Source organism: Camelus bactrianus, chromosome 13, assembly GCF_048773025.1.
Source record: "Camelus bactrianus isolate YW-2024 breed Bactrian camel chromosome 13, ASM4877302v1, whole genome shotgun sequence".
In the NCBI taxonomy this organism is placed as follows: domain Eukaryota; kingdom Metazoa; phylum Chordata; class Mammalia; order Artiodactyla; family Camelidae; genus Camelus; species Camelus bactrianus.
In genome coordinates this window covers 47,232,686-47,244,193 of record NC_133551.1, presented here as the reverse complement: position 1 = coordinate 47,244,193, position 11,508 = coordinate 47,232,686, and the positions used below count along the sequence as shown (strand labels likewise).

The window sequence follows — 11,508 nt, the reverse complement described above, 5'->3', positions numbered from 1 at the left end:
ACTAAAATGTAAGATTACCACTGTTTTGTTGCTTAATCTCTTAAGGATCAGCTGTCTTCAATTTGGCTATCAGCATTTAGATGTGGTTTATGCTCCATCTTTCTGACTAGCCCAGACCTACTTGACACCTGCATTTAAATATCATAATTGGACTCTCAAAGGTCAGTGTGTTCAAAATAGCACGTTTTTCAGCTTTTTTTTTTTTTTCAGATAGTTTCTATTTGATGGCAGCAAATAGCTGTCTTACCACTGCTTAAATCAGCTTGCTCTTGGGTCATCTTGATTCTTTTAACTCCCACATCTAACATCACCAAATCTGAGTTTGACTTTTACTACCATCTCTACTGTTCTGGTCACTTTTTTGCCTATTTCCTCTCCCTGCTGCTTCTGTTGACCCTAACACAAAGTTATAAGTGATCATTTTAAAAGGTCAGATTTTTTGACATCATCCCATCCCAAAATTTTTACCAGATGCTGTGACTCTCAATGGGACCTGGTCCCTTCTATAGTGACTACCATCTTGGCCTTACCAACATGTATACTTGTTACTCCCTTTGTTGGGAACACTTTCCTTCATATATACATACACATACACATAAACACATGGCTTACTAAGGTCTTTGCTGCCAAGCCTAGTGTGTTCTTCCCTAGTCAGTATTTTTTTCATCTGATCACAGAATTTTAAATTGCATTCCCCTCCATGCCATAACGTTTGCCCGTTTTTTCTCCTTATCCCTTAATCTGGCATAAATTTTGCTCATTTTATTTGCTTTTTTGCCTCCTTTTAGAATATATCTCCAAGGAAACAGATACTTGTTTCCTCCTGCATCTGGGAAAAGAATATGGTAATATACCAGGCATTCATGTGCTAAATGAGTTCTCAAAAATTTTAACCAGTTTAGTGTCGTACAAGTCTTAAGAGCTAAAGAAGTACAAAATCCAATTTGTTTAGCTTGGCTAAATTGTAGACTGAATAAGCAATTGGGAAAGGTAAATGAGATAAACCTCCTTTTCTAGTACAAAACCTTAAGGACAGACATATTAGCCCAACCCTCTGAAACCTTGTAATTGGCTCTGGGGAGACCTAGCCTCCACGTTTCTACCCAGTGATGTTCCTGTACCACCTGAACATTAGGTAATGTTTGCTGAGAGCTGTGTGTTGAGCTTGCCAAGTAACACTGCCTTTATTTTCTAATTTGAGCTCTGCAAGGTGTTGATCTTTATTCCTTTCCTCCATAACTTCACCCCTACTCAATCCATAGGACCAGTGGGGTTCTTTAAAGATCCTTGAATCCATCCACTGTCACTACTGCTCTCACAAATGACCATTCTTACCCTGGAGCAAGGCTACCTTCCCTGTAATCTTTTTTCCCCTTGGGAGAGGTAATTAGGTTTATTTATTTTAATTAAGGTACTTGGGATTGAACCCAGGACCTTGTGCATGTTAAATACACGCCCTACCACCCCTCTGTAAACTCAGCAGAACACCTCAGGTCCATTCAGAATGGATGGCCATCACCAGGTGCTTTCACACTGTAGATCTGTCAGTAGTGCCAGAGGCTGCGTGTCCTCTGGACCTCTACCTCTGTTCTTTCATGCCTCCCTTCCAAGTTCTGGCATTTGTCTTCCTTTGGCCCTCACATTCAGTTTTGGCATTCACCAATTTCTTTAGCGGAGGCTGAGGAAGAATCTTAGAGAAACGAGTTTAGCAACAACTCCAATCTAGAGCTCTGTGGGGCTGTCTTCCACAAGGCCCCTCTCACCACCATGGAGATGGACCTGCAATTTTCACCCCTTAAATTGTCCTTTCTCCGTGTTTGGTGGAAGCAGAGAAGTGTTTGCTCCAAATGCTGGAAGTCTAGGCTGGGTAGTGTATGACTGCTTTCACATCTCAGTTTAATCAGCTTCCAGGGCAGACTCCTAAACCTCATCTTTATCCCACTGCAGAGCATGCCAGTCCAGTTTTAAGCAATTTTAATTGCACAAGTAGTAAATGAATATGTTCTCATTGTAAACAAAAATTGAACATGACAGATCAAGCAAAAGTCCCCCAGCACACACTTTGACCCCTCTTCAGAGTGAGGTTATCAGAATTACCCTAAACATCTTTTTATGTATGACTCAAAAATTGTGATCCCTGAACCAGCAGCAGCATAGCCTGGGGACTTAATAGAAATGCACGTTCTTGACCTCCATCCCAGATCTAATGAATCAGAAACACTGGGAGTGGTACCCAAAACTTTTCAACCAGTGCTTCAGTGATACTGATGTTCTCTCAAGTTTAAGAACTGGCCTAGACCCCATTGTGGAGAAAATTAACGGTGCACCTGGGCTCTAATCCTCTATGCCTCGCCCTTGTATCCTAGCTTCACCTACCCCAAGCTGAAGTGGACGCATTCTCAGCCCTGGCTCAGGCCCTTCCTGCCATCCCAGGGGCTGTCCCTAAATGCTCCCTCTCAGAGCACATGGAAGTACTGCTCTAAACAGCTCCAGAGGGCCCGGAAAAGGCGGGGGCGGGAGTGGGTGGCCAGGCGGGCCTGGAGAAGGCAGCAGGATGGCCAGGCCCGGTTCCCTCTGCTCAGGGTTCCTGGGCTTCATCCCCTGACCCCGATGCCTCCTCATCGATGCGGTCCGCGGCCTCCAGGTCGCCGCCCTCCTCCGCCCGAAAGCGCAGCAGATGAGGGGTCCGAGGGGGTCCCCGTATGCGGCCGAAGTTCCGGAGGCTGATGGCAGGAGAGGGCGCTCCAACTCCCAGGAAGCGGCCGAGCAGCGGGGTCTGCGCGGCAGGCACCGGCCGGGCGGGCCCCGGGGACACCTCCACCTGCAGGTTCTGCTCTGGGTCATCGCTCATGCTGTGGGCGGGCGGAGAGCGGCATGAGCGGGCCTCCAGCGGCCGGTGGACCGGCGCTCCAGATCCAGGCGTGAGGGACCGAGTCCTCGGTGCCCCACAGGGTGGGCAGGGACCTGGGGCCCGGGTGCCAGGTTAAGTCCTGCCTCGGCCTGAGTAGGCCACTCACCGCAGGTTGAAGGTGGAGCCCAGGAAGGAGGGCCGCATCGACTCTCCCACCGTGGCCACAGTGTAGGGTGGCTGCGCCGAGTCTTCATCCCAGTACAGGTCCTTCTCTGCGGGAGGTAGGTTCTGGTACATGTCGTCCACAGACAGCAGGGACACCTGGGGCGGGCAGCAGTTCACAAGGATCCCCCTCTCCTCTGCATACATACCTGGGCTGAGAGCTGGCAGGAAGGGAGAGCCGGAGGAGCTGCCCCCAGACCTCTGCTTACCTGCAAGTTACGATCTATGAGCTGGTTGGTTTCAAAGTCGTCATCATCCTCACCAAAGGGATTGATGATCTGTTCCGCCACCTGCAGGTGGTAGGAGAGTTTTCTGGGCTCAGAGTCCAATTTTCTATCCCCAGAGTCTGGGTGGGCCCTGGGCCCGTATCTCCATCACTCAAAATGCCCACCTTGAGCCAGCCAGCGTAGAAGAAGAACTGCAGCAGAGTGGTGAGAGGCACATACATGTCCAGGTCCCCCAGGGTGGTCCCTGGCTCCAGAGGCTCCTGAGGTTTGGCAGCCCCTGCCTCTGGCTCCACAAACTGGCGGCCAACCAGGGAAAGGGCAAAGAAGGAATACACTGCTATGGTCACCACCTGGAGAAGGGGAAGCTGGGCTGAGTGGGACGGGGAGAAAAGCTGTCCCTGCCCTGAGGGCTGGTGGCAGATCTGACAAGTAGTTAAAACATTGTAGCAAGGTGTCCAGCACCAGAAGAGATGGGGTCATCTAAATGCGGGTCTAGGGAGGCTTTCAGGATGAGCCCTTGGCTGTTCAGTGTCTCATTGGACCGAACTGCCCCAGAGCAGGTACCATCTCTAAATCTTCTCAGTGTCACATACAGCACACAGCATACAGTGGGACTGGGGAGGTGAGAGGCAGTTACTTGGGTGTAGACGAGGGGGATGCTGATCCAGTCATAGTGGAACAGCATGCTGCACTTGGCCCGGTACTTGTTCAGCTCCTGGTGGAACAGCAGGAAGAGGAAGTCAGTGGAGGTGAGCGAGGAAGGCTGCGGAGAGAACAGGGGAGCCCAGCACACACTAGGCCTGGGCCAGTTCTGCAGATTCATTCTGCTTTCAGAGGTATTGTCAGGCTGGGATGCCTGTGATGGAAAGCAGTTTAGCAAAGTAGCTGCAAGGACAGACCCTGGAGCCAGAAGGTCTGAGAATGAATCCCAGCTCTACTAACAAGCCGTGTGTGACTTGGGCAAGTTTCTTTTTCACTCTGTGCCTCAGTTTCCTCACACTTTCAACGGTGCGGCACATAATTGGCACCATGTAAGTGTTAAGCACTACAATTATTATTCCAGTTTGCAAAACTAGGGAGAGGAGGGCAGATGGGCCTGCTCCCAGGCCGACTCACTTCCAGGAGCAGGCAGAGAGCAATGTCATCACGGATTCTCCCATCCCTCCGGGCCTGGGCTGCCAGGTTGGTGAACCAGACGCAGGGGACCCAGTACTTGTTGAAGTCAGATTTCAGGCTCTCAAACTTTTTCCTCTCTTCCTGCGACATGAAACCTGCGGGAATAAAGTGGGTAGGATGCAGACGCATCCCCGGCCCCTAGGACTCACCGCCATGGGGCCCTGGAGCTCCCCCTGGTGGTCAGACCTCCCCTCCCAGGAGGCCGTGGGGCAGGTCCGGTCACCGCCCCAGGGGTCCCCCAGCGCGCCACCTGCTGTGGACCGCGCACCTGCATCCACCACGTGCTCCATGGTGGGGAAGCGCTTGAGCACGCGGGTGCTGACCGAGCGCAGCACCAGCACCGACGCCAGGTTGGCGTAGCGGATGAGGGTGCGGCGCAGCAGGCGGCCGCGCTGGTCCACGCCGTGCACACTGGCCGAGATGACGCACATCAGCTGGTCCGGCAGCGGAATACTTGTGTACTGGGCCCACCAGCGGTTCACCACCAAGGTCACGTAGAAACCTGGTCGCCGCCATGGGTAGAGGGAAGGAGAGGGAAGACGGAGGGCTCAGAGTCAGTGTGCCCTCTCCCTCAAAGCCCTTCCTGCCAGAGTGCCTGGTCCAGGCCAGGTTAAACCAAGGCAAGGGGAGGGACATATTGGCTCCAGCATCCTGCCTCACTGTCAGGCGGAGAGCCACTTCCTCTGGTCTCAGCCTGACGTGCCAGACCAGGCAGGGAGGAAGGAAGAGTGCAAACCTCAGGTAGAGGAGTGATGGTTCAAGGTCAGGCAATGGTAAACTCAGCCCTGCTTCCCGTGAGGGTGGGGAGGGAGGTGTCACCTCTCTCCAGTTCCCCTCCAGTACCCAGGGGCTAGCAGGTGGCTTGGGCCTTGTTTAAAGTGAGGGTCCAGCACGTGATAGGCAAGGCCTAGCCCTGTGGAAATCCTGGACCCCACACAGCTCCCATGCCTGCTGAGCCTGCACTGGCTGACCTCCAGGCTGTGTCGCTGGGGTGATTCTGACCCTCCGAGCTATCAACTCAACCCAAAGGTCAGGGGAGATGGTAAGGAGTGTACCAGGGAGAACTAGAGGGAGCCTTACCCAGTACAAAAGACAAGGGGATGAGGTCTGCAGAGCGGTTGCAGTATCGGGCCACCTGAGCATAGACATGCCTCTGCTCCTGGGTCAGCAGCAACCTGGGGAATGTTAGGTAGAGGCCTGGGTTAGAGGGAGGTGGGCAGCCTAGTCCCCCAAGGCCAGCCCTGAGACCCTGCCCTCCCCCTCGCACCGGTAGGTGATGCTGAGCAGAGCATACAAGGCGATGAAGAGGAGGAACTCCTTGTAGAGGAGCTTGTAGATGCTTCCCCTCCAGCGGAGAAGCAGGCCCGAGAAGCCTCCAAAGCGGGCCTCCGCCACTTTGAGGGTGTATGAAACCGTCATGGTGCTGGGGGCCTGGGGCAGAAGGTCACAAAAGCTGCCCCCAGAGCTGTCCCTCTCCCCCAGCAAGGCTTCTCCTTAGCCGGCCTGCTCATCACCAACCTTAGATCCCCAAGCTTAGATCCTTCAGCTCTGGTCACACACATACCCCCGCTCCAGCCTTTGCCCTGCGTCCGCAGACAAAGGGGAGGAAGCTGCCGAGCAGACAAAGCACATCCCCTCCCCCTAGAACCCAGGGGTGCATGAGTCAAGTCAGGATAGGGGGTGGGGAGCTGAGTTCTACACCCTCTCATGCAGGAGGCTTCCGAGGCTTCCGCTAGCAGGGCTAGGAGTCACTGGGTCCTGAACTGTTGAGGACAGGAGCTCCAGCTCTAGCCCAGACCCACCTACCTTGGGGTTTGACCCTCAAGGCTGATAGCTGGTCTCCGGAGGCCCAGGGCACTCTCTCCCCTCCCCACCTGCCTACCTGCTCTGGGCAGCAGCCTGTGCTGAGGAAGGGGAACTGGGCTAGACTTCACCCACAACACTTAAGTACCTTCTGGGCCCATAAAGGTTGGCTGGACTGAGGTTATCATTGATGGATTGAGGCTGTCACCCAGCTTCCCCTGGTCCTGGGAACTGGATGTGTCTCCCTTCGCCTGTAGGGCTGGGCTGGCCTGTGAGTGGCAGAAATGCCATCTGCATTGACCCCATCACTCACACCATGTCCTTGAAGCCAGGGTGACAGAGATTAATGTCCCATGATCCAGGTGAAAATACAGTTGCATGATAAAGTGTTATAACAGCTGCTGATCACAGAGTACTGACTAAGTGACAGGCACTGTGCCAGAGCACCACTGTTTCACCCTCTGACCCATCTTGGGAAGCTCCTTCCCCCACACTGTGAGCTGGTTCTCAGGAAGAGTATTTCCTGAAGTGAGAAAGCATGGAGCAGTGGTTAGGAGCACAAGGTTGAGAGTCAGACATCCTGGGTTTCAATTCTCGCTCTCTGTAACCTTGTCTAAGTTACCTAATCTCTCCAAACCTCAGTTTCCCCTCTGCAAAAGAATATCAATAGCTCCTTCCTCACAGGGCAGTTGGGGGAATTCAGAGAAAATGCCTGGAGCCCGGAGTACCCAGGCATTTCGCCTGGGCTGCTGTTACCAGGAAAAGCCAAGTCTGCTCCTTTTGGTTTCCACCTACTGTCCACTGTTGCATCCCAGAAGCAGGCAATCCTTCAGAGATTAAGAGGCTGAGACCTTTCCCTTGAGGCCTGGCCTGCTTGTCTCCAAGCCAGATAGTGTCAGATCCTGGCTTTTAAGCTGGATCCAAGACCCTCTGACTCCCCACGTCCCCCAGCCATCACCAGCCTCTGGCCTAGCTCCTTTTCATTGCTCCTTCAACATCCTCTCTCGCAGTGTTTTGGAGTTGTTGTTTTTTTTAACACCTTTATTGTGGTATGGTTCCTGTACAGTAAACTACACATATTTCAAATGTACAATTTGATGAATTTTGATAGATGTATACACCAATGAAGCCACTACCACAATCAAGATAGCTAACATTTCCATCAAGCCCCAAGAGGTATAAATTTCAAATTCCCAATTTGTCCCTTCCTACCCCCTCTACCCGCTGGTAACCATAAGTTTATTCTCTATGTCTGTGAGTCTGTTTCTGTTTTGTAGATAAGTTCATTTGTGTCCTTTTTTTAGATTCCACATATAAGCATTATCATATGACATTTTTCTTTGTCTTTCTGGCTTATATCAGTTAGAATGATGATCTCCAGGTCCATCCATGTTGCTGCAAATGGCACTATTTTGTTCTTTCTCATGGCTGAGTAATATTCCATTATATATACATATATACATACATATACACACATATACACACACACCCCACAACTTCTTTATCCAGTCATCTGTTGCTGGACATTTGGGTTGTTTCCATGTCTTGGCTATTGTAAATGGTGCTCGCAGCAGTTAATCATACTGGCCTATGATCTGTTTACAAAGAGATCTCCCTGCAGCCCATGAGACCCTTGGGAACAGACTGCATCTGATTCATTTCAATAAAGCTAGAGAGGACTTGAAACAGGCAGGCTTTTCTCTCCTTTTCTCTTTCTTTCTTTTCTTTATTTGTATTTTTTGTCTCTTTTAACCTGAAAGACACCAGGTCCCCCTCCCCACTTTTTGTAAGAAACTCCCCAGATGAGCAAGATCTCGAAACCAACTCATGTCTGACAAATTATGTTCTCTTTCCAGGGCCCAGGTGAGATGTCAATATGAGGAAAGAACAGGACTCTGAGGGTGTGTCCTGAGGTCAGGAAGACCCAGGACCTGACCTGGGGAGGGCAAGATACCAGCTCTGTGCCTCAGCCCATATGGCCATGCAACCCCTTCCCAGGCTCTGATCTGTGGCTTACCTAGAGCATTCTGGGCTGCTTACAACTTAAAGAGTTTCTTGTACCTGGAAAGCCAGACCCTGGTTCTGGAGGAGCTCAGGCCCTGAGGTCCTGGGAGCTTCTCTCTGACGCTGCTCCCTGAGCTCCCAGCTGGCCACACTTCAGTCCTCAGCCCCCATCCCCATCTATGGTCCTCTCACATCTGCCTGTTACCAACTCTCTGGATCCCTGGGCTGTGAGTTTCCCACAGAGCCATGGGTAAAGGTACAGGACCTGAAGCCTTGCACCAGGAGGGAGCAGTCCCCAGGCCCCACCCAGCCCCTCCTTCCTGAGTCATTTTATCTCCCTTCCCAGATGCTGACAAGTCCCTTTGGTTTATGGTCCAGGAGAGGGAACCACTCCACCTGTAAATCATTTTCCCCACCCTTCTTTATCCTCCTCTAGCTCTTGCCTCTCTCTCTGTTCTGATCCTAACCACCAATGCCCTCTCCCCTTCTCACAGCTGAGAGCTGGATATATGGCTTGGCTGTTTATAGCATGGAGTCTGGAGCCAGACTGCCTAGATTTTAAAATCCAGACACCACTGTAAACTACCTTCATGACCTTGAACAAACTGTTTAACCACTCTGTCCTTAATTTCCCCATGGGGAAACAGAATGATAATACCTATCTCACAGAGTTAGTGGTGAATATTAAGTGAATTAATATTTATAAAGTGCTCTGTAAGCATGAAATGCTACTGTAGTTATTAGCATCACTATTCTCTCTGGTTCAGCTCTTGTACTTCCTCCTCTGTCCCCACCAAGGACACCTGAGATCTCCTTACTGCTGAATCCAATAGGGCCCTCCTGAGTCCTAACCTTATTTGGCATCTCTCATTCTTGAAAGACTCCCCTGATGCCTGTGACCTGACATTGTCTAGAGATTCTGATTCTGAGCTGCCAAGGGGACAAGGAGTGTGGGATATGTGCTCAACTTGTAGCAGGGGCCTGTTGGCATCCTGGATAGAGACCCAGAGAGCTCAGAAAAACCTCAGCTAGAGCAGAGGCTGTGAGAGTCCTGGAGGGAGAAGAAAGGGCACTAGTGAGAGAGACAGGAAGACACAGAGCAGTGTAGGAGGACAAATGCATGGACAGAGAACTAGCGACCCCCAGAAAAGTCAGGCAGTAATAAATAGCAGAGTCAGACATCTTGGGTTCAGATCTTGGCTCTGCCCCTTGGTAGCCATATGACTTTGGGCAAGAGGCTTAGCCCCAAGAGCCTCAGTTTCCCCATCTGTGAAATGGGATAATCACATCCACATCATAAGGTTGCTGTAAGCAGTCCATAAGATAAATGACCAGTGGGGGAGGGTATAGCTCAGTGGTAGTGTGTGCTCAACACGTGTGAGGTCCTGGGTTCAATCCCCAGTACCTCCATTAATAAACAAACAAACAAACAAACAAACAAACCTAATTATCTCCCCATAAATAAATGAATAAAATAAAATAAATTGTAAAAAAAAAAAAAGATAAATGGCTCGTGTGTGGCAGGTGCATAAGACCCATTAATGGCAGCATATGTTACACTGAGGGAGAAGGCAGAACAGGCTGCCAGGCCCTTCAGTTACAGCATCCAGGAGGACCTACTCCTGATGTCCCGGCTCCCAGAGAAGGCTCAAGAACTTTGTTAACCTCCCAAGGGGAGAAGACAGTGAAGGGTAACAGAACATAACATCCTAAAATATGCCACTTTGGCATATTGATTATTTTCAGCTGTAGGCACTTGAAAAACAGCAAATGCAGGGAGAGGCTTTCTTTGAACTCCCCTTGTCTGCCTAAAGACAGATCCTCCAAAAGGAACTCAACGGTCATAAAGCCCCTTCCTGGGAATTTCATCTCATATCACAGGCAAGGAAACTAGAATTGTGTATGACATCCAGACAAACTTTGTCATAAACCATTATACCTCCCATCCATTCTTCTAAGGGACAATTCGTCTTTTCCAGAAATTATTTACTCTCCCTTAAGAGGCCTACATTCCCCTCCCACTTTCTCTATTCAGGTTGGATTTAAGCCTCAATTCTAAGCCACATGGGAGAGTTACTCATTTTTCCTCAGTATCTCCCATGTACACATAAGCTATATATGTTGATAAACTTCTTTATTTTCTGTATTTGTTGTTATTGTTAATCTCTTTGTCGAAAAGTCCTGTATGGGTTAATTTGACGAGGGAATCCAATTTTAGATAGTGTGGTTGGGGAGACCTCTCTGAGGAGGTGACATGTGAGTTAAGCCAGAAAAGATGAGAATGAACGAGTAATAAGTAAAGACGTGGGGGAAAGTATTCCAGGCAGAGGGAATAAATGTGCAAAGGCCCAGAGGCAGGAACAGTTCTGTTCTGTGTGAGGAAGAGAGGAGGCCTCTCTGGCTGGAGCAAAGTGTGCAAGAGGAAATTGCTTGGAGTGGTAGGTAGGGCCTGATCATGCAGAACTTTGTAGACCATCACAAGGATTCTGGATTTCATTCTCAGAGCAATGGGAAACCACTGAAAGTTACTTGTAAGAAATGTAAGGTACTAACATAAGATGATAATAATAGGGGAAACTGTGTCTATGTGTGTGTGTAGTGGTGGGGGAGAGTATATGGGAACTCTGTATTATCTGTTCAATTTGTCTAAAACATCTAAAACTGTTCTAAAAAATAAAGCCTACTGATAAAAAACACAAAGCTGGAGAAAAAAAAAAGAGTCCTGTATGAACGCCTAAGATGAGTGGAGTTTTGACTCCTCTACGAAGTCCTAACCCCCAGTACCTTAGAATGTGACTATATTTGGAGATAGAACCTTTAAAGAGGTAATTAAGATGAGGGCCTGAGGTAGGCCCTAATCTGATCTGACTAATGTCTTTAAGGGAAGAAGTGATTAGGACACACTGGGGAAAAGATCATGTGAACTCAGAGGGAAAAGACCTCCATCTACAAACTACGAGAGAGGCCTTGGAAGAAAGCAACCTTGTCAATACCTTGATCTTGACTTTCCAGCTTCCAAAATTGTGAGAAAATTAATTTCTGATGTTTAAGCCACCTAATCTGTAGTATTTTGTTATGACAACCCTAGCAAACTCATATAAAGACATTTTGCTTTATTTTACAAATATAAAATGACAGTATCAAACATGCCTTATCAAACTATACACGCCTCAGTCCCATTTCCCCTGTGGATATGTTTTTTCTGGCCTTACCTCTACCATGTTC

General features: G+C 49.6%; 1 protein-coding gene across 2 annotated transcripts; it reads right to left on the bottom strand.

The window, feature by feature from the left end:
- Positions 1-1,957: 1,957 nt before the first annotated feature.
- Positions 1,958-6,441, bottom strand: BEST4 (bestrophin 4). 2 transcript variants are annotated; one of them, XM_074376600.1, is made up of 10 exons: positions 6,283-6,441; positions 5,744-5,907; positions 5,557-5,651; positions 4,745-4,978; positions 4,417-4,571; positions 3,938-4,015; positions 3,465-3,650; positions 3,283-3,363; positions 3,018-3,172; positions 1,958-2,852 (listed from the first exon to the last, which is right to left on the bottom strand). In XM_074376600.1, exons 2-10 carry the CDS (start codon positions 5,893-5,895, stop codon positions 2,579-2,581), a joined length of 1,410 nt encoding a protein of 469 aa, XP_074232701.1. In that variant the 5' UTR covers positions 5,896-5,907; positions 6,283-6,441; the 3' UTR covers positions 1,958-2,578. The 2 variants fall into 2 exon arrangements, with proteins under 2 accessions (XP_074232701.1, XP_010944376.2); XM_010946074.3 differs by having other exon boundaries at positions 5,744-6,441.
- Positions 6,442-11,508: the final 5,067 nt, after the last annotated feature.

Excerpts from the sequence above, each read along its gene's own strand:
- BEST4 (XM_010946074.3), bottom strand. The coding sequence starts at position 5,895 with ATGACGGTTTCATACACCCTCAAAGTGGCGGAGGCCCGCTTTGGAGGC. Across the intron at positions 3,651-3,937 it reads TCCCCCTCGTCTACACCCAA|GTGGTGACCATAGCAGTGTA; the intron begins GTAACTGCCTCT and ends CCCCTTCTCCAG. Across the intron at positions 2,853-3,017 it reads GGCTCCACCTTCAACCTGCG|CATGAGCGATGACCCAGAGC; the intron begins GTGAGTGGCCTA and ends GCCCGCCCACAG.